A 22488-nucleotide genomic window follows, 5' to 3' on the forward strand; every position below is an offset into this window, starting at 1 on the left:
ATCATTGCCAACAGCAAATTGGGCTGCATCCAGGTCACTGGGAGAGGAGCGGTAGAGAGACTGACCGTGGCTACCACTGCAATCTGAGGTATTTCAGATTGGATGGGGACAAACCCAAGCGTGGCTGGTCATCCATTCATCCTTGATGACTGACATTGGTTCTTCAGGGCAGCTGGTAGCCCAGGCCCTGTTCACAACAGTAAGATGCTTCTCTCCTCACCACCTCTTCTTATTTTCCACCTCTTCCTTGAGGGAAAAGGAAAAAATATTAGCATTGTGTGCATAGTTACTTTATGCCAGGCGTTCTGCTAAGGGTGAAGTGCAATAATGTCTAGAAGAATTTGTCATGGTGCATGTGACTCTAATGTACCAAGGTTGGGTCTTACAATGAATAATACGTTAGGTTCAGCATTGACATATAGAAAGTGCATATATTTTAGTTAATCCTCAAAGTAGCCTTGGGGAAATGGGCATACTTGTTCTTGTTTCCATGTTTCAAATGAGGAAACTGAAGCTCAGAAAGGTCTAGTAATTTGCCCAAGGACACATGCCCAGTACATGGTAGATCTGGAAACAGGGATGCTTATGCTTCTTTCACTCTGCCTTGTGGCACTTCTTTCAGGTGGTGTTCTGCCTGTGAGACAGGAGGGTAGAGAAAGCAGAATCACCACCTTTAAAAAGTACAGCTATAGGGCTTCCCTGGTGGCGCAGTGGTTGGGAGTCCGCCTGCCGATGCAGGGGTCACGGGTTCTTGCCCCGGTCCGGGAGGATCCCGCATGCCGCGGAGCGGCTGGGCCTGTGAGCCATGGCCGCTGAGCCTGTGCGTCCGCTGAGCCTGTGGAGCCTGTGCTCCACAGCGGGAGAGGCCACAGCGGTGAGAGGCCCGCGTACCGCAAAAAAAAAAAAAAAAAAGTACAGCTATAAATTTTCAATTAAAAATAGCACTTTAAAGTATTTTTTTTCCATGTCCTGGCTATTTTATTTATTTTTAACATCTTTATTGGGGTATAATTGCTTTACAATGGTGTGTTAGTTTCTGCTTTATAACAAAGTGAATCAGTTATACATATGTTCCCATATCTCTTCCCTCTTGCGTCTCCCTCCCTCCCCCCCCCCCTATCCCACCCCTCCAGGTGGTCACAAAGCATCAAGCCGATATCCCTGTGCCATGCGGCTGCTTCCCACTAGCTATCTACCTTACGTTTGTTAGTGTATATATGTCCATGCCTCTCTCTCGCCCTGTCACAGCTCACCCTTCCCCCTCCCCATATCCTCAAAGTATTTGCTTGAAGGCGAAAAGCATCTTTTATATGTCAGTCTTCGAATACCATGACCCTTCCTTTAGAATTTGAAATGAAGCCCTCTCCATCTCCTTGGCACTTCATATGAAAGGGGAATTCAGTAAATATTCTTGGCCTGGCTATTCAATACAGTTTCTTAACTAGTTGTAGAATTGTAAAGACCTGCATTTAAATATTGCTTCTACTTGTTAATGGTTGAATGGCCTTAAGCAAATTACTTCACCTCCCCTGATCTCCATGTCTATGTCAGGAAATCGGAAGGACAGTGTTTATCTGGGTTTTGAGAGATGTATGAAACATGGAATGCGGTACGTAACACAAAATGAGCCCTTAAGACATCTAATTCCTTTTAGATCTTTAAAAGTCGTTGATAAGAAAGCACGTTTTGAGTGCTTACTATGAGCTTGGTACTCTGCAAAGACATTATCTCACTTAATCCTCACAATGTCCCAAGGATGGTTTACTTGTCTCCTTTGTTCTGATGGGTAAATAGAGGCTCCCGGGGGTGAAGACCCTGTACCAGGGCACAGCACTACGTGAACTATTTCCTAAGTCCATCTCTTTCTAGTACACAATGATGCCTTCCCAGTACTAATTTTCCATCTTTTTTTTTGGTTGTTCCGGGTCTTAGTTGTGGCATGCGAATTCATAGTTGCGGCATGCATGTAGGATCTAGTTCCCTGACCAGGGATCGAAGCCGCATCCCCTGCGGCTGGGAGTAGAATTCTTAACCACTGCACCACCAGGGAAGTCTCCATCTTATTTTAAAGAATAGATTGTGTTTATTTTTCTGTAGTTTTACTGTTTAACTTTTTTGTTCTACAGTAGAATTCAAGAGTACCTTCTGGTCCTAGATTAATTTGTGTTCCTTGTACAGTGCCTTTATAAATTTATAGCTGCATGTGTGGGGAGGACATGTGAGCTAAATGTCCATAAATTATGTGGCTCATACACATCATCATGGCCTCTGCTTTTTATTCCTCATGTGCTACTAATTATACAATCACAAATATACACAAACCCAACTGAGTTCAGCATCTTTTAACCATGCCGTGCTATTTTAAGCACTTTTATTTCCTTTTATAAACAGTTATTTGGCACCTTTATATACATATCGTGTAATTAATGGGAAGTAGCCTAAGAAAATTAAAAGTAATAAAGATTAGAGGAAACGTTACCCAGTTGTCAAAGTTAAACATTAAATTTAGGTCGTTAGATGAGGGCTGATTGCTGTTTCTTTTGCCTGTGAAATTTGTTTTGCTGAGTAGTTTTGCTTTCATTCAGATGAATGTTGCTGTTGCTTTTATTTTCCTAATACAGGAAGTAGTAACTCCCTTTATTATATTAAGCTGTTTCCTTTCTAAGACACTTTTGCAAGCTCGGTCTGTAAGTTTCCTCTGTCTCGCTGATCTTACATATTGTGTGTGTGCTTCCTGAAACCATTTAAGCATTGATGGAAACTATTAGCATGTCAGTGCAGCCTTAACAGAGAAAGGTTACTTGGTCTAAAAACATTCCCTCCTTCACAGAGAACCTTTCAGTCTTATATGATGTTGTATTGCTTCTAATTCACAGTGATTTTCCCAAGCAATTTTAATGAAGGGCCTAGAAGGTTTGGGGTTTAGAAACAGAATGCTTTGACGTTTTATTTCTGGACATGGATTTGAACATGGCTTCCATCAGCCAGTGATTCAAACTACTTCCATCTGATGGCTGCCTTGTCTGCACAGTCAGCCAGGCGTCTTAGATTCATTTTGCCTGAGCAGATGTTCACGTCACACAGAAGATGCTGTCACCTCTGACTTTTAAGGATGCTACAGGGTTAAGCATTTTCAGCTGAGTTTTGGACTTTAATCTGAAGAATTCACCTCTACCCGCCTGCCCCCAGTTGGGCCTTTATAATCAAACCTTGGAAAACGTGGTGATTCACCATGTAGAATATCCTGTATCTGACAGTCACACCCGGGAACTGATTTTGAAGGAGGAAAGCAGACATGATTTGTCCTCCATAATGTTTCAGAGTTCCTCTAAGCCCCTTTATATCTTCAATGTGTACCATCTTTTGTAAGAAACAAGTTCCATATGTGGTGTTGCAGGTTTTTTTCCCTTGCTCTGTAGAGGAACATATAGCTTAGTTTGATCTAAAACTCTCTCTTGCTTCAAGAGACGCCTTCTGAAAATGTTCTAAAATTGATTGTGTTAATGATCACACAACTGTGACTATATTGTAAACCATTGAATTGTACACTTCAAATGAGTGAATTCTGTGGTATGTGAATTATATCTCAGTAAAGATACACACACACACACCCACACACACACACACACGAGTCCCCTTAGTTCAAAATTCTAATATTTAATAAATAAGCCCATGTGCTCAGTATTAATTTTGCTTATGATTTTCTAAGCCTTTTCACATTATTCCCCTAGCCTTTGAATTTCCTAGCTAAAGAGCTCTAATGTTTGCAGTTTAACCTTATGTACATTAATTTATCAACCAACAGGTGCATACACAGCACCTCTCTTGAGTGGCAACAACAAAATTGTTTTAAGGACAATGGTAATAGAAGGAAGGAAGGAGTGATTGTCACAGGAATTATTAATAATAAAGTAGCAATTGGAACTGCAGCCATTCTGTTGGTGAAGCACAATAGTGACTTAACCGTGATGGTGGTGACAGGGGGCCAACAATTGAGTGCCTGCTAATGGCCCAACAGGAGCAGGGGTTGAAAAGAAGGAATAAGTGGTTTACATCACAAAGGGGTTGTCTGAGAGCTGCTGGAGTGTGGTTCTGAGGGGAGGTCAGGCTAGAGACAGAAGGGATGATAACCATGGAGCTGTCAAGGGCATCTCAGGGGCTTAGGCGAGCACTGTGGCAGCTAGACATGGCCGGCTGAGAGCAGCTGTCCTGGCCCCGCCACTGCTGATTGATACAAAGGAAATGCAGAGAGAAGATAACTGAGCAAACCAGGAGGCCTGAGCGAAGCATCACAGAATCTAAAAGCAAGACTTGGAGCCGGCGGAGCCTTCTCTGGAAATTCTCCTGGCTTCACTTTGACCACGGCTGGACCACTCTTTAGAGAATAAAACTGCTGGAAGTGGGGTGTGTATGAGTGTGTGTGTGAGTGCCGTGATTGGCAGCTCAGTTGAAAAGAGTAAGTCCTTGACATCTGTTCAACTACTCCTTGTGGTTGCACATTTCCAAAATGCACACACACACACACACACGTGCCCAGCTTTTACCAGATGCCTTTGGGTGTACACACACACACACACACACACACATATATATGAAGAACACCAAGACTATGGTCCATATTCCAGTTGCTTCATTTGTTCCAATGCTGTCCTTCATAGCATTTCCCCCTCCAGCCAAGGATCATAGAGTCCATTTAGTTGTCATGCAGTAGAGAGACAGAAAGAGCAAAAGAGTATAAAGAAGCTAATGGGGGCAAAATGTTAAGTATTGAGGAATGTGGGTAAAGGAACATTCTCCCTGTGTGACCCCTGTTGACCTCTTTATCCCAGTCTCATGAGACTTGTCCTGTTACCCACTACTCTACAGCCGAAACAAGCCAAGCTGTTCCTACCGCTAGGCCTTTGCACCTGGGGCCCGTGGTTCTCCTGAGCTGCATGTGGATGGCTCCTTCCTGCCATTTAGCTCTGAGTTGAAATATCACTTCTAAGAGAGGACATTCCTGCTACCTGCTACCTTATGACCCAATCATTTTCTATCCCCCTATATCAGTTCTCTGCCTGGATCCATCACTAGCTTATAATTTTGTCTGTCTTGTGCACCATGTATCCCCAGCACCCAAAACAGCCCCTGGCCTTGGTATGTGCTCAAACACTATTCGCTGACTGAGTGTACTAATCTAAATGTCCAGAAATAGGGAATCATTAAAAGCTATGGCAATGCCTTATGGATGTGGTTTAAGCAAGAAAATGCATCAGAATCCTAATCAGGGGACATATATTCAAAGAGAACATGTAGCCCTACCTTAGAATATTGGCAACATAAATTAAACATTTATATATTTTTAATTCAATATTAAATGTTTAAGATATATAAAATCTTTTTTATATTCTGCACTCAAATTGTTTTAATTATGAAATATCTACATACATTAAATTGGTTAAGAGGGCATCTATGCTCTATAAAAATATCTACTATACAAACAAGGATTCCAATTGTATAAGTCGTATGAGTAAGAAAAAAAACAGAAAGGAAATATTATAAAAATAATAACTATTTTAGGGAAATGGAATTACGAGTAATTTTTCCTTTTTTACTTCCCAAACATTCTACATGTGGTTTTATTACTTTTTTAATTAAAAAAATATTTTTAAAAGACAAAACATAATACAGGATATGTATAATGAAATACTAATAAAACTGTAAGTGCAGTTTGGAGATGGAAGGACGTTCTTGAATTTGGCATGCTCGGTGAATGACGCTTTATGAAAAATGGTAGTAACTGGTCTGGACTTTGCAGAGACTGATAGGACTTTGAGGATAGACAGATAGGTAGAGAGAGCTTTTTAGGTTAAAGCAGCAGAATGAGCAAAGATAGGAAGGGAGCAGCTAGCACACAGGAGACCGTGAGGAGAGAAGCCTAATTGAACGGAAGGACATGTGAGGTTAGTGGGAATGCATCTGGAAGAGTAGGATAGGGTCACATTTTAGAAGATCTTTTAAATTGGTCAGAGAAGTTTAGACTAGAAATGGAAGGAAATAAGAAACTACAATGGGTTCTTGAGGAAAAGGGTAATGTGATGGCCTGGGTGTTATAGGAAAATTATTCTAGCAGGAAGAGTGACACCAGTGTCCATCTAGTGTCCATGGCAGACACCAAAACCAATCACAGCTCCACTCTGCCAAGACTCAGCCTTCAGACCATCTTCAACCAGCCCTCCGGTCAGCCATCAGTAATCAGTCCGAGTTGGCATATGAAAAGTTATTGCCTCCTCTGTGTGTGTGTCATACTAGAAAAGTGAAGGATGGGAAGGAGACAGGAACAGAGAGGTGAAGACCCAAAGGATGAGGACTTTAATAGTTCTGAGAATATAAGCAGGATAAGTATCTTGAGATATTTCTTTTTTGTTTGTATTATAATTAGGCCAGAAATGGAGATCTTTTTATATAGCTCATTATTCAGCTGTTACAGGAATGTTTTGCTTTTTCAGGCTTTGTCACTGGTGTACAGTTCCTTGGCACTTGCTTTTAAAAAAAAAAAAAAACACCTTTCCTTAAATATTTAATAAACTTTAAGAACAGTCGCTCAAAGAAATTATGTGCCAAAAAAAGACTCTCACCCGTTTTTAACCTACAAAGATTTGGATGCACCTGCTCTGTCCACTCGTGGGAGTTAACTTGTCAGAATTTGTTAAGTCACTATTTTGGGTTTGAAAAAAAAGGGTTTGTTTCCTCTTGTTTTTTTTAAAAAAATAAGCTGTTTTATATTGCAAAATAGCAAACAAAATTAAAAATAAAATTGTCTCATCTTTGGGGGAGAGAAAGCTTCTACTCTGTCAGTGTGTGGGCTGCAAGCAGAACAGAATGTTTATCTTAGCTGCATGTTAAAGATGGAACATAAAGTTAGCAATAGCCAAAAGGCCTTCTTTTGAATAACTTATCACAAAAGGGAAAAACATAAATCTAGTGGCAAAACAACTCTCCTTTATAAGCTAGTATTTCCTGGATAGGTCTGAGAACATCCAAAATTTCATTTCTGTCCACTTGTTTGGTTCAAGGTTACCTCCCCAAACCTCTAATTCAGGGTTTGATTACTGGGACGCGTGGCAGTTGAGTTTTTAATTGACCTTTCATTTTCTTTTGTTTTCTTTCCTATTACCCTGATCAAGAGCTTACAAGACCCTATGAAAAAACTGGTTGAGAAAGAAGAAGGGAAGAAGATTGCCCAGCAGGAAAGTGCAGAGGCCTCAGTGGAGGAACCAAGTCAGTAAGTCACGGCTCCTTCTCTTGGCAAACCTTTCTTCCCACAAGTAAGGCCACCGCCATCCTTGCAGACCCAGTCTGCCAGGGTTTCTGACACAGGGTGATTGCTTTACTTCCTCACTTCTCTGAGTAGATGTACTAAAATTGAGGCCAAACTCCTCCCCTCACATATTCCTGCTAGGCTGGGACTCACTTATCCCAAGAAGAGACCCCTTTCTGGGGTCTTAGGAAGGGCAACTTGTGAGGAGTTGACTGGGGCAAGAGAGGGCAAAGGTCCCCAGTACTCCCTGGCCTCAGACCCAGCTTCCTGCTCTCTGGGATTTCTGCACCCCATCTATTCCTTTTGTCACCATCAGTTACAAGATCCTGTCCTAGATAGGAAATCCCCGGCTTTTCTCTCATAGAAGGAAATAACTTACTAGTTTACCTCACAACACATGTAGTACTCAGGTGTTATGATACACAAGTGTTGGGTCTTGACATTTTGTTTCTACATGCAGACTTTCTGTTTCCTCCTCTGTGAAGCAGAGAGCAGCTTTGAGCGCAGGAAGTGACTCTCCATCATCATTCCTTGCCTCTTTACAGAGAAGGCTCCTCCAGTCATTTTTAAACGCTGAGATGAACTTTTCAACATATATGCTGCATGATTCCTCAACTCATACAGCAAGGAGGAGGTTTACATGTGAACCTATGTCTTTTTCTGTTGAGATGTCATAGCCCGTGGGGATGGGGTTAATCTTGAGCTGGCTAACCTAGTAGATTACCTTACCTCCATTTGTTCTTCCTTTTCCACACAAAAAAGTTTAGATGACAATCTTGTGCTAAAACAGGTTTACATTTTTCCTGTGTTTCTAAATCAGGTTTTAAATATCTTTTTCGTCTGACGGAAGTATTTACCACCAAGAGTAACCTTCTTTAATTTTATTTATTTTTTTGCGGTATGCGGGCCTCTCACTGTTGTGGCCTCTCCCGTTGTGGCGCACAGGCTCTGGACGCGCAGGCTCAGCGGCCATGGCTCACGGGCCCAGCCGCTCTGCGGCACGCGGGATCCTCCCGGACCGGGGCACGAACCCGTGTCCCCTGCATCGGCAGGCGGACTCACCACTGCGCCACCAGGGAAGCCCGCCTTCTTTAATTTTAAAGCAAATACTAGAAAATTTCTCTAGTGCAGAACAAAGACAATTTTTCACTGTAGGAACAGCTATAGAATGTGCTCTGAATCTAGTACAATTGACTATTTGGGGGGAAGCAATTTAACCTATTACTGTTAGTAATGGTGATGCTAGCTACCATTTAGTGAGCACCTACTGTGTATGAAACACAATGCCAGGTGCTTTATTCATGTTATCTCAACTCATTCTCATGATGACCCTCCATGTAATTAACATAGGCATTTCCCTGTTGTGTTAATGATGGAAGTGGGGCTCAGAGAGGTTAAGGGACTGCCCATGGCCCCTAGTATAGTAAGAGGCAGGACCTGGAGTGAGTTCTGGTGCCTTTTTTTCACCATATATGTTACTGCAATCAAAATAAAGCATTAACTTTTACTTAGAGAGGAACCACCGAAGATTAGTTTTGGGTGGTGAGTTTTAATTAATTTCATATTTCTTCATTATTTTTAGTACTTCCTTTTTTAAAGCTCAAAAAGTAACTAGTTTAAATGACAATGAAATTTAATAAGAATTTTGTTCAGAAATGGCAGGTAAAGTGAACCACTTTGCTAGGAGGGGGATTCAGAGGCACCAGCTGAATCTCAGGGTGGTGATGTATCTGCGCCATCATCTTACCCATGAATATTGAGAGTTCAGTAGGCGACAGTCTTGTGGATTTGAGGATGATCCTGCTTTCAGCCTTATGTAATTTAGCTAACCTCCTGAGGTATCCTCTCCTGTAACACCACGAATCAGAATAAACACCTGCTTGTCCATCAGCTTTTTAACTATGTTTTTAAAGTGATAACTGTAAGTATCTATCTTTGTTATACATAACTGCCCACCTAGATATTTACAGAATATGTGCCTTGGCATGAAACTAAATTCAGACGTTAAGATACTACTAACCAGTTTTAGTACAGGGACAGAAGAAAGCCAGCAAATTTATTTCTTCTTCCAAAAATATATAGCTTGTAAATGACTCTATGTTCATATTGTGTGTGTGTGTATGTACAGTAATAGATATTGTACAGAAAATCTGGCTCTATCATAAGTATAACATTTTCAGAACAACATTACTAAACTTTGTTTTTTAATTTTAAGGTTAATTTCATTAGAGGATGAAAACCAGCACAAGGAATCCTCTAGTTTTAAGAGTAAGTTTCGATTTTTATTTAGAATTGCTTCTGAAATACTGCTGCACAACAGCCAGCTCATTTTCTTTTTTGGTAAACTTCTTCTAGGCCTTTTTTTCCAATTGAGAAAATTCTATATTAATTTGCTTCCTATCATTTAAGTTTTAAATTTTCAAATGTCAGTGCTGTTGACCCTATAGCGTTATTGAGAGAGGTTGTATATTTTGAACTAGAAAACAGCATCATTAGTCATTTCAGCAGCAGCCTGTCAGGGGAGCATCACTATTGATACTATTTCTTTTACAACAGGTGATAACATTTCTGCTATTACCATTACGAGTTGTAACTGCCATTTGGGCTGTAGAGATGGTTGCAAAGAGATTACATGATGACATCAGGGGAGTTCGATTTTGGCTGTGTCATGGGGTGTGTATTGGTCATGGTTGGGAACAGATGGGAGAGCTCAGACACTGCTCTTCCAGGTGGTTCCTGGGCCTGCTCAGTACTGAGTGGCACCAGATCCCTCTGGCGTACTGACCCTCGTGTGGTCGGAAGAGGGATCAGAGCACTGGTGGACCAGACAGTGTGCTTTGAAGGGCTTGTCAGCTATTCCTGCCTTCTGCTATTACAGCCCATTCATTCACTGGTGGTTCTCGCATGGGGAGCATGGGGTAGGGTAAAGTGTGACAGAACTCAGGATGGAAAGCTGAGCCTTTCGCTGGGACTCAAATTCTTGGAGATGCAGGGGAAAGTTTTATAGGTAATAGGAAGAGAACTAAAATTACCCCAACCGCCTGTTCAGCCTGGCCCTCTCGGAATGTATCTGCCTCTGCCCTTTGCTGGGGCAGCCTTTCCAGGAGACAGGAGTGGGCAGATTACACCCTAGAACTCCCCCTGTCTTCCATCTCTTCCCTTCACACTCTGTCTTCCTTCTTACTTTTCCAACCACATCACCTACTTTATTCTTCTCCCATTTACTGCTTTCTTTGCTTTTCCCCCATCTGTCTTTCAACAGGGAAAAAACAAAAACAAAAAACTATCACTTTTTTGCCTCTACAGCTTGGCTTCGTGTCATCCCTTCATGCTTGTATGCCTTCACTTACTCATGTACTTGTTCATTTGTTCAGCGGATGTTAATAGAGAGCCACCTCTGTGGCGGACACAGCACAGGGCTCTGGGCCCATGGTGATGGACCCTTCCAGGATGGGGCTTACAGTCAAAAGGGGAAGCAGGTGGTAACCTAACAATTACACAAGTAACTGGGCAACTCCAACTTGGGTGTGGGCTGCAAGGGCGATGGGCCTGTGTGTTAGGGTGACTTCACCTGTTCGAGGGCATCCGGGAACTGGCTAAGTCAAGGCTACTGCAAGACCTATCAAAGCAAAAGAAACAGCCTGGGCAAAAACTATGAGCCAGGGAGGACCAGGGGAAGGTCAGAGGAACAATGTCCTAGAGGTTGATGGAGGGAGTAAGTGGTAGAAGAAGCCAGAGAGGCAGGCTGGCCATGTAAGAGTCTCTGACTGTATTGATCCACACCCTCCAGCCTCAGGATCATGCAGGCCTGACAGCACAAATCTTGTGGGAATCTAAGTAATTGAATAGAAAAATTTTAGTTTTGTGGGAAAAATGTAAACTCCAGTTGATTCTATTTCTATTCAAATTATCAATATAGATCGTTTATTTATACAACATGCGACAGTACAGGGGGATCACATTTTCTCTTTGTGCCGTATGTTCACTTGCTTGTGGTAGCTGCATAATATTTTGAGATCGTAAATGTTGATTTCCTTATTTTATATATACACAGAATGGAATCCATTATAATGAAGTGCCATCTGTCCTTTATTCTGGGACCTGTAGAAAGTCTAATGTACCTATGAGCAAACCAAGTTTTAAGATCGTTATATTGTGCGTACACATGCACACGCACACACTTTATCAGGCAGAAGGTACAAAGAGTTCCCATATATGCCCTGCCCCCCGCACATGCATAGCCACCCCCACTAGCAACATTCCCCGCCAGGGTAAACAATCAATGAACCAACACTGACATATTATTATCTCTCAAATTCCATAGTTTCCATTAGATGTTGTACAGTCTGTAGGTTTTCACAAATGTTTAATGCCATGTATCCACCACATGCAGAGTACTTTCACTGTCCTAAAAATCCCCCGTTGCTTCACCTATTCAACTTTCCCTCCCCCAAACTCCTAGCAACCACTGATCTTTTTATTGTCTCCATAGTTTTGCTTTTTCCAGAGTGTCATATAGTTGGAATCACGCTGAATGTAGCCTTTACAGGTTGGCTTCTTTCACCCGTAATCTGCCCTTTTATTTTAGCCAGGCCCACGTGGCTGAGGTTCCTTAGCACACCGTCACTCGATCTTCTAGTACTTAAGTCACACATTTGTCCGTAGAAGGAGAATTGTTGATCAGTGTCATATAGTTTTCTACCAAACAAAACAAGGATTCAGGGCTGTTAACTCAGCATTCATTGAGAGCCAGCAGCTTGGGTAAATTATCATCTGAGGACCCCTGCTTCTGTGTGAGTGAGTTTGCGGATACCATTTCTTCCTGAAGCCATGTATTTACCTTAGCGTTAGTATATGAACACACACACCTTTCTGAATTGGTGATAACCAAATGCATGTGTTATATTTACAGCTGAAGATGGAAGAAGTGTTTTTTCTGCCTTAGACAAAAGCTCTATACATAATGCATGTTCAGGTAATCTAGATTAAGGAAAACAACTCAATTTTAGTAATTTGACTCAAACTCCTTACAAAATGAAAATGACTCAATTTTCTTTTCTTTCTTCTCCTCTAATGAACCTATAGATGAACTATTAGACATGAAACTCGAGGAAGGTGGTAAGATTTATGCATTTCTTTGGGATTATAATTTGTTTAATATTTTAAATACTGTTGTTACATGCAGGAAAATGTAATTTTTATCTTTTGAATAGCTTTGCATTCCCAAGCAATTGTTTTTAGGTGACTGTCATTTGTCTTTATAAGTGACTTCAGATATGCTCAAGCACAAATAGTATGTGTAGATCTGTCATCTTTAGTGTAATTACATAATGTTCAAACTACTAAAGCTAAAAGCTATTATATCAGAGGTTGAATGCTGGAGTAGAAAAAAACCATGGCTTTCAGAATCAGACAGACCTGAATTTAAATATGGTTCTCCTATAAATGATCTCTATGGCCTTAAGTAACTTGCTTCATACTTAAACTCTTTTAGCCTCAGTTGTTCTCATTTGTAAATTGGAGCCAGTAGCAACAGTCTTGCTGGGTTATTGCCAGGATTGGAGATCAAGTATGCAAAGGGTCTTTCATCGTCTCTGACACAGGGACACTCTCCAAACGGTAAGCAGAGATGGTAGGACTAGAAATGTTGCCCTGCTGGGACTTCCGTGGCAGTCCAGTGGTTAAGACTCTGCGCTTCCACTGCAGGGGTCGCGGGTTTGATCCCTGGTTGGGGAACTAAGATCCCACGTGCCGCGCATAGTGTGGCCAAAAATAGATAAATTTTTTAAAATAAATAAATAGATTATAAATTATGAATTTAGGCAATTTTCAAAAAAAGAAAAATCTAATTAAAAAAACAAGAAAGAAAGAAATGTTGCCCTGCTGATGTACTGTGCTTATCTTCATTGAACCTTAGTTAAATGCACAGGGAAAGCTTGCCTGGCCACGTCCCACACCCAAGTTTACCAGACCTAAAATCATTTACTAAATAACCCCCCACAAGAGATTCCAGAACTATGGATTTGGATGAGACATGCCTAGTCTTAAGCGATCCCAAGAAATTGAGTGTGTTCAGCTTGGTCATAGCCTTTGCTTTCCATCCTACCCCTGAGATTCTCAGCCAAATTCTAGAGCATCCCTTGCCCTGGGTGGCTGGCATACCATCTGCCCTGTTCTTACAGGTTTCTTACAGGACTAGAAGTGGGCCGAGGTCATCCTGCCGGCCCCAGTTACCTAGGGCTGATGATTTTCTCTACTCAGTCTTTGCTTGATTTGGATTTAATTCCCAGAGTGTGAGAGGAGAAAGTCTGGAAAACAGAGGACATTGGTTAAAGTTTTTTTCAAAATTGGAAAGGCATCACAACTCTAGCACTAAGTTTCCAAGGCTTTAAAAAAAAAAAGTTTCCAAGGCTAAGGCATATAAACTTGAGGGCAGAAACCCACTTTCCTTATTAATTTTTCATTCTAGGCAACACACTGTGCAGTATTTCATGAATGTCCATGCATATTTATCAGAATGTCTACTTATTTGTAAATACTGAAGTCACACCAGGGTATGAAAGTAAAAAAGCAAATAATTAATGCAGATTGCCATTACATGGCCTATATTTTCATAAAAATGTTTCTCCCTTGGCTTAAGGATAGAATATTTTGATGAAATAAAAGTGCTTTTAAACAAATTATTTTTTGGAGGGGGAAAATATTTCAGTCTTACAAAGGTGAGATAAGGATAATAATGTAACAAGTAATAGGTACCCACCACCTAGTTTTAGCAAGTCTTAACATTTAACAGATTATTTATAATTATACATAAGCTTCAATTTATTTTGATAGGAATATGATTTATCCTATTCCCAACCTCTTGTTTATATAGTTTGCTCTTTGCTTTTATTATCTCCTATTTAATTTCATTATTTTAATAAACATAATTTTTGAGTAGGTGGTATATTCACATTGGTGCAAAAATCAAAATGATATAAACGTATACAGTAAAAAAAACAAAAGCAAACCTCTCACTCCCATTGCTGCTGCCCACTCTCCTCTCTATTCCAACATTCCCATCCCTTAGTGCATCCCTCCAGTGTTTCTTTACACAGACACAAGCACATTTGAGTCTATAGTCTCGTGTTTCCCTGCTTCTTCCAAAAAAAGTTTCTTGGTTTTGGTTTTTGACTTTTTAAACTTGGTTATAGTGGTACAACACTAACCCAGTAGCCATGCCTTTCTTCACAGAATTAAGTCAGAAATGCTAACTGCCCAAGATACAGGCTTACTTTCATGAGCTGCTTCTAACACATGTGCCAAGATATGTTGGAATAAGATTGATATCTTTCTCCGTATTTAAAACACCTCATTGGTTTGTAGTTACAATCTTTGTTTCCTAGAATTGTGGCTCATATACTTTTTTTTTTTTTTGAGCACTCAACTTAATTCTGAAGAAAAAGAGATGAATGTGCTCTTCCTCAAAATGTGTACTTTTTCTCAGGCAGAAAAATTGATTTACAAATTTTCTTGGTTAAATGCAGTGTCACATAATTTCTCCTTTCCCTTTATCTCTGCCAACCCACAAAGCCCCCCTTGAGTCACCAGCCGTGCTTTCCCTCTATCTGCCTCTTATGCGTCCGCAGCCCCAGGGGTAGCATCAGCTTAAAAATTAACATGGCCACGAGTATAAAAATATTCTCTCAGTGTACAGAGAACTTGCGGTGATGGAAGAAAAGAATACCCTTAATTAGTTGACTTACAAATGTGTGCCCTTCGGAAAACTGCCAGAAGGCCCAAATCCTGAATTAAAATACTGATTATAATATGTAAGACATTAAACAATCAAGAAATAAAAAGAGCTTAATCCAGGGATGGCTGACTTTATAGGACTGGGGGAGCTGTAAGCTCTAGCACCCTGCTGCTTGGAGGCTGGTTCACTCCCAGTGGTGATTCTGTTGGACAAGTCATGGCTAAGCCCTGGTACAGTGTTATCAGAGAGCAGACCGCTTCTGTCTACAGCAAGGACACAATTCTTCAGGAGCCGTGGCCCAGAAAATCACTCCGACTCAGTGTCATAATGAAATGTGTTTTCTCCTACTAAATAGATAATGTAATGGAAAACCAATATTTGGCCAGTTTATACAAACATTTTAAATGAAAAAGAAACTGAGTGACATTTTGAGATACTTGAAAGTGGCTCTGAAATCACCTTGTGACCACATGTCACAGTCCTTAGTCTCAATTCACAAGTTATACCATGTAAAGTCTTGTGTTCCTCAAAGTTGGGCCAAGAAAAATAACTCTCAGATAACTGAACAGAAAGTGGTGGGATAAAGTAGAAGAGAGTTGCATGAATTCAGCTCACCTAAATCTCCTAACTCGGCCTTATCCAAAATATCCCTCTCTAGGACAGGACTAACTGGACCAATTTTAAAATGGTTTAATTGTTCATATTACAATGAAAATGTTTGTCTTTGGCTGCTTCCTTGGTTTCTATCTCCAGATTTGCGATTCTAAATTCTGGCCAATTAGCAAATGACTGAGACACTCACTCACTAGCTCCCATATGTCTGGATGAGAAGCTTTAGCCTGGAGCAGTAATATGCATTTCTGTCCCTGCACCCAGGTCCTGCCCAGTCATTCAGAACTGTCTCCTGTACTTACCTATATATATATATATATATATATATATATATATATATAGCTAACTAGGGGTCCCATTGCTTCCTCACAGCCATGTGTCAAACAATAAGCTCATTATCTTTTCTCATAAACTTTCCCTTCTCCCTGTCTCCCTCAGTCTCCTAGGGAGAAAACTGCTGGCTTGGTTCCTTTCATGAGATAATGGTGTACTTTAAAACCAAATACTGTTCTTATTTGATCACCTTATAGTCTGTAATGTTCTATGTAGCTTTACCCCTGCTCCAGGTATCAAGTTTTCTGGTAATATTGCTTGCTTGTTAAGCTCTAATGCTACAATGGAGGAGCAGGCTTATCAAAAAGTATTTTTTTTTGTTTTGTTTTGTTTTTGTTTTTTTTTGTTTTTGTGGTACGTGGGCCTCTCACCGCTGTGGCTTTTTCCCGTTGCGGAGCGCAGGCTCCGGACACACAGGCTCAGCGGCCATGGCTCACGGGCCCAGCCTCTCCGTGGCATGTGGGATCTTCCCGGACCGGGGCACGAACCCGTGTCCCCTGCATTGGCAGGTGGACTCTCAACCACTGTGCCACCAGGGAAGCCCCAAAAAGTATTTTTTGAGTGCCTACTCAGGGTCTAGCATTGTTGGGATTTTTTTTCTCTGATGGGGGAGGAGTTTTTTGTTTTGTTTTTTTGTTTGGTGTGTGTGTGTGTGTGTGTGTGTGTGTGTGTGTGTGTGTCCCAGAGGGTGGGTTTTCCTCCATCTGCTATTACTATCCATGTCTTTTTTCACCAGAAGGGAGTTTTTAGAAGCAGTATTCTTGAATTCCAAACAAGTACAATTTGTTACCAGAGCCTTTTATAATGAAGACTATTTTTCTTGTTAGACAGCTTTGTAAGGTGGTTTCCTACCCAAGTGTGAGGATAGTGTTGGTGTTTGGGGTTTTTCATGTGTGTTTCAAGCGTGTGGCCTTTACAATTAGTCATAATGTTGAGAGTGGGGACCAGGGAGCAAACCAGAGTGTCTTCCTGTTTCACACACAGATGAAGGGAACTTCTGTGACATTTATCTACTTGTTTTCCTGTGCTCTCATTTTGGGTCTGTGTAGTTTTGTTTCCATCTTCTGTGTTCCTAATTTCTGCTGAGGTCATGAACCTCAGTATGATTTCAAAAATATCACCCGAGTGGGCTGTCACCTGGCTCCTACATTAGGTTTCTGTCACCCACACTCAGTCTGAACTTGAGAGCTTCCTCTGAAGGTCAGTTTTCACTCAATGAAAACTCACTGGGTCAGAATCATTGTTCCTAGGGAATGTTTTCCCAGAGGCATAGGGTTTTTATTTTTGAATCCTTGGGCAGGGCAGGGCAGGGCAGGGAAAACGTGCTAAGTGGTTCTGTCATCTCGACCATTCTGCCATGGTGCCTGCAGCTGTGAGCTTTGCCTAGCTACCAGTGGAGCCATATGACCTTAGAAACCTTACAAACTTTACAAAACTTAAATATTTGTTTATATATGAGATCCTTAATAGGCTCTGAAGTGAAAGCAGTGTGGTGCACTGAAAAAACAATTTGACCATGGGTCTCCAGCCAGATAATTTATAACTAATAAAGTATATGACCTTGAGGTCACCTAGCCTGGGTGTATTTTTCCTCATCTGTAAAATGAGTTAGAGGAGATGATTTATACGATCCCTTTCAGTTGAGTATGACTCTTCTCTTTGGGCCTCTCATTGGTAGAAAACAGCAGGTTCCCAGACAGGAAGGCAGGAAAGCATGTTTGAGGAATGGCAGGCGGAGGAGTTTTGCTGAATCGTAGGCTTCCCTGAAGGCAGTGTCAGCTAGCTGCTGAAAGAGCTGCCTTAAAGCTTGACTGTAGTGGTCCTGAACCCACCATAAGGAGTGTTACTTCACTCAGGAGTCAGAGGGGGCCATTGAAGGTTTTTGAGGAAGGGAGTAATAACCTCACAGCTGAATTAAGCAAAGGTATACAACAGGAGGGTGCCTTTTATGGAGCACCAGCAGGTTTGCCAATGGGCAAACCCCTAAGGGCCCCCAGATAGGAATTTGTCATCCAAGTTCAAGAAAGAAGTTGGAGTTGGAGATGGAGATTTGAGAATGTTCCCAAGCAACACTGGAACCATGAGAACAAATGAGATCTTCTATGTAGAGAATGTAGGGAAGAGAGAGATGATGGCTTAGGAAGAAATCTTAAGGGCAACCAGAATAGGAAGAGGCAGCAGGGAAAGTATTATCAAGGAGATAGGAGGACATCCAAGAGAGCCACTTGATGGGGACTCACAGGAGATGACAGCATTTCCAGAGCGGGCATTAGTGCAAAGTGCTACAGAGGTCAAAGCCTGAGAAAAGGGGCTTGGAATCTGCCATGAGGATCTCTCTGTTAACCTTCAAGAGGGCCACTTCAGTGTAGGTGGGGGCAGGAACTTGATTACAGACAGCCCCAAAAAGAGTGGTGACAAAGTAGAGTGTGTGGCTGTAGAAGAAAGAAGAAACTAGGACAGTAAGTTGACAGGGGGTGTGTGGGGAGAGACAGTACCATCAAGTGAAGATTGACATTGTTGGCTGTGCACACACCTGAGGTCAGGGAGAGGAAGCCTTGGAGAATGAACAATTACAGATGCTGATGTTGGAATAATACTGGGAGCAGAGCAGGCTCCCACAAACATGGGGAGAGCATAGGGAGGGCTAATCTTGCAAAGGATGAGGGAGTACATGAAGGGTCATAGAGCTGGAGGCCAAGCAGTGAGAATTTGAGTATGTCACGTGTGTTGCCCTTTATTTTTGTAGTAGTATCTGTGGTTGGGTTACTGATAGGAAAGTAAACATGGAGACTTGAGAGCCAGCAAGGGCATGAAGGGGGCTGGGAGGAGTATCTGTGGATTTGGCCCCTGCAATCTCTTTGTTCATTCTTTAAGACAAAGGCAGGGTGGGGCTCCGTAACCCAGGAGCAACGCTTGCTCATCTACACGGTGGAGGCCGTGACTCCAGTTGTAACTCTCACCAGGCTTCTCTCAAAGAGCTTATCGTATCTCTGCGTGTCCTCATTTTCTCACAGTTGAGTTGAATTATTTCCAGAGAAAATGATAGCATGATTCTTAAGAGCCAACTGACTAGTGTTATTTTTCAAGTCTTGACTTGTCTGGTTACAGACCTAAACCTGTCCTCTTTCACTTGTGATCTTCTTACAAGTTATGTACAGTAATTTCAAGCATCTTAATTATCAGGGCAATAGTTAGGAGGTTTCCCTGTTTTCAGGTTCAAGTCAGTGTCAGTTTCATTGCTTTCAGCTAACAGGTTTTCTTAAAAGAGAAAATATCCACAGTGCAGCCTGCTTTAACTGTTAAATAACCAGGACACTAAGTAATAGACCACATTCAATGGTAGACCTTAGACTAAATCTCAATTCAGAGCTAGCTCTGGACAGTATCATCCTCCCCGTGGGTCCTTTTCTTATTTCAGTCACTAAATCTGAGTTGGATAGGATAGATTATTAGTTGGGAATCATTTGGTTGGAAGTAATAGAAATCCTTCTCTAAACAGTTTAGCTTTAAAATTAAAAGAAAATAAAAGAATGTATGGATATTGGTCCATGTAACTTAGGTGGATTGACTTTAAGCAAGGCTGTATCCAGGGGCTTAAACAGTGTTGTCAGGATTCTGTTTCTGACTCTTCCCTCCCTGTTTGGCTCCATCATCACTGGGAGCTTCAGTTCTGCATCTTTAGAACTTAGAATCCCAAAGAAAAGAGCCCCTTTTCCTTCCAGCTTCCATATTCCAAACTCAGGGAAGCCCATCCCTGAACCAGTCACCATGCACTGAGAAATGAAAGACTCTGGCCAGCCTAGGTCACACATCCACCTGGGATGAGGTGGTGAGGCATCTTAAGTGGTATCTCACCAGGATCAGAGGAGAAGGGGTCTCCCCGAAGGGAAACTAAAGAGGGGGAAGAAAGGGATGCTAAGTTAGCAAAACCCAAAGAGGTCTACTCTAAATACCATCGCACAAAACCTAAACAGTAAACACAAAGAGCTCTTCCAGTCTGTGGTTATTTTTGAAAGGCTCTCAAGGTTTATTATTTGTAGTTGCTAATGTTGGTTGTGATTTTCCCTGGATTGACATCTAGATGAAAGCAACGAAGGCTCCCCGAGGCTTTGACTCAGTGGAGAGCTGTAAAGTGACTTTGGGAGGAATGCACATAATTTTCAATGTTCCTTTAAAGTCATCTGTTTCTCTAGGGTCTGTACATCAACTTGAATTGGTTCCAATAAAAGGAGTTTGGTTCAGCAATCATCTGGTTTCAGTCAGGCCAGAAAGTAAACCATGAGAAAAGATTTGGGCACTCAGGTCCCAACTGAAAGTAGGAAGTACAGAGATTTGTGAAGTTAATAGATGTAAAAAGGGTGATGCTGAGAGAGACTGAGGGGGAGGGAGGAAGGACACCCAAATGCATGTTGATGGACACACCCTGTCACAGCCGAGGTTCCTTCCTTTGTTCACAGCGGCGAGCTGCCTCACCTCTCCTGCCCTGCCTTCCCTACCACGCACAGGCCTAAGTGGTTCCTGCACTACTCTGTCACTACAGAACTGTCTCAGAAGCTTGTTTAGTAAAATGCCATTTTCCCAATCTTCTCACCACCACACCTACAGGCTATATCTTAGTGCAAACCTCTGTGATAACACAAACAAGAAGAATGCTTAAATTAGACAGCTGTCCAATTAAGGTGGTATTTCGCCACTATTTTTAAACCACAGTGATACGAGCATGCCTGGACCCCTCCCCTCCCTGATGGATAGCCAGTCTGCACAGCACATCCAAAATCCCCTCTATCATAGATCTTTCTATAAAGTGTTGTTGAAAATAGATCCAGTAAAGCCGACAGAGATATAAGAGCTTTATCTAATTCATGTGAAGGCTTTTTAAAAATTATCTCATATATTTGAGGGAAACCTGTTCACCTCACTTAATATGACAGTGTCAGCGTTACCATCTAGCTCAGAGAAAATGTAAATCATGATTGTTCCCTCTCTTCATGACTTAACAACAAAAATGTTTGTAGTTTCCAAGTGGCAGTTAGACACCATAACAAAGCCAGAGTTTAAAAAAATCATCAATTCTTGGTTTTCAAAATATGTAGAAAACTCAATGAAAGGTTATAGGATTTGTGATAGTAATGCCCCCATTCTACTTGTACTCACTCTTTAGTAGTTTGTCATTGTTCATATTCTAAGAATGAATCTCAAAAGTCTTCCTTTTGGACTGGCAATGAGGTTTCGGTTGTATTTCTTTTGATCTTCCTGATGATATTCAAGTGGGCATTATTAATAAAATTTTATAGATGATAAAACAGAGGCCCAGAGGGGTTAAGGGTCTTGCCAAAGTCACACAGCAAGTAAAGGAAGGTCCAGGGGCTCCTCCTTTGGTCCAGTGCTCACTCCAACCCTCCAGGGCTGTGTCTTTGGTCTGTGAAGCTCATCCTCTAGTGGTTCCGTGTGTGATTTGCCCTGTTTTCCTGTCATTCTTTCACCACTACCCTCAGGCAAACCAGACCCGCTTTTCCTTTGTTTTATGCACTTGGGGTGCCGCAAATGAGACAGGAAGCAAGGATGTCTTTCTTGGTCATTGTTAGACTTCCTGATACCTCTGCTCCCATCTCCCTGGGTCAGTCTGGGCATGGTGAGGCTCCCCTTCTCATCCTGGTTGGCAGGGCAGGCTGCCACATGGTGTGTTGGTTGCGAATTTTGGGCTTGTATGGGAAGATTTGGGAAGCTATATAAACAAGGAACTAGGATCTCCAACATGCCTTCAATCCTGGCTTTGTTTCATGTCTGAGAAATGTATTGGTGGTAAATGTGCTTTTATATTAAGGAGAAACCAACACTCTAGAATTTTGTGGAAACTATTTCAATGCAATTCTAATGATGCTCAGAAACTGGACTTGCTTTGAAGGAAAGAGAATGCATGAGAACTAAACAAGGATCCACTTGCCCAACTAGCAGCAAAGCCAATTTACTGACACCAGGTTGTGGTGAAGGAGAGTACAGCATTTATTGTAGAGCCAAGTAAGGAGGACGGGCAGCTCATGCTCAAAAGACCAGAACTCCACGATGGCTTTTAGTGAAAGGGTTTTCAAGGCAAGCTTAGGGGTGTGGCTTGCAGGGTGTCTGATCAACTCATACACTTCTCTGCTTGGTTGATGGTAAGGTAACAAGGTGATGTTACAGGAATCTCAGTCATCAACCTTCTGGTTCCAGCCCGTCTACATGCTGGTGGTCAGCATGCAGTTAACTTCCTCCACTGGGTGGGGGTTTTAGTATCTGTAAAACAACTCAAGGATATGGCTCAGGATATTATCTATAACCCTTGAGGAGAAACTAAAGGTCTTTGACTTTGTTTTATGGCTCAGCTATTATTATTTTGTCTTGTTTGACTGTGTTCCTTTGTTTTTGTTTTTTTACTTCTCTGATTAAATTTTCTCTTTCGAACTCTGGGAAGGCCTAGGAGACTAAAGCTTTTATACGAACAAGAGGCAGGGGACATGGGCGGTGGGGC

General features: G+C 41.7%; 1 protein-coding gene across 17 annotated transcripts in view; it reads left to right on the forward strand.

Annotated features, from left to right (window-relative positions):
* ICA1 (islet cell autoantigen 1) overlaps nucleotides 1-22488 on the forward strand; it is a 146237-nt gene that overhangs the window by 110166 nt on the left and 13583 nt on the right. For 12 of the 17 annotated variants that reach the window (XM_029233443.1, XM_029233434.1, XM_029233436.1 and 9 more), the window contains exons 9-12: nucleotides 7167-7264; nucleotides 9516-9568; nucleotides 12213-12275; nucleotides 12386-12418. In XM_029233443.1, the coding sequence (XP_029089276.1) occupies nucleotides 7167-7264; nucleotides 9516-9568; nucleotides 12213-12275; nucleotides 12386-12418 (247 nt within the window). Of the gene's footprint in view, nucleotides 1-7166; nucleotides 7265-9515; nucleotides 9569-12212; nucleotides 12276-12385; nucleotides 12419-12794; nucleotides 16009-22488 lie in introns of those variants that run through there. The other 5 variants (XM_029233447.1, XM_029233446.1, XM_029233442.1 and 2 more) reach the window with 5 other exon arrangements.

This window comes from Monodon monoceros, unplaced genomic scaffold, assembly GCF_005190385.1.
Source record: "Monodon monoceros isolate NGI ecotype Baffin Bay Population unplaced genomic scaffold, NGI_Narwhal_1 Super_Scaffold_2, whole genome shotgun sequence".
Taxonomy (NCBI): Eukaryota; Metazoa; Chordata; class Mammalia; order Artiodactyla; family Monodontidae; genus Monodon; species Monodon monoceros.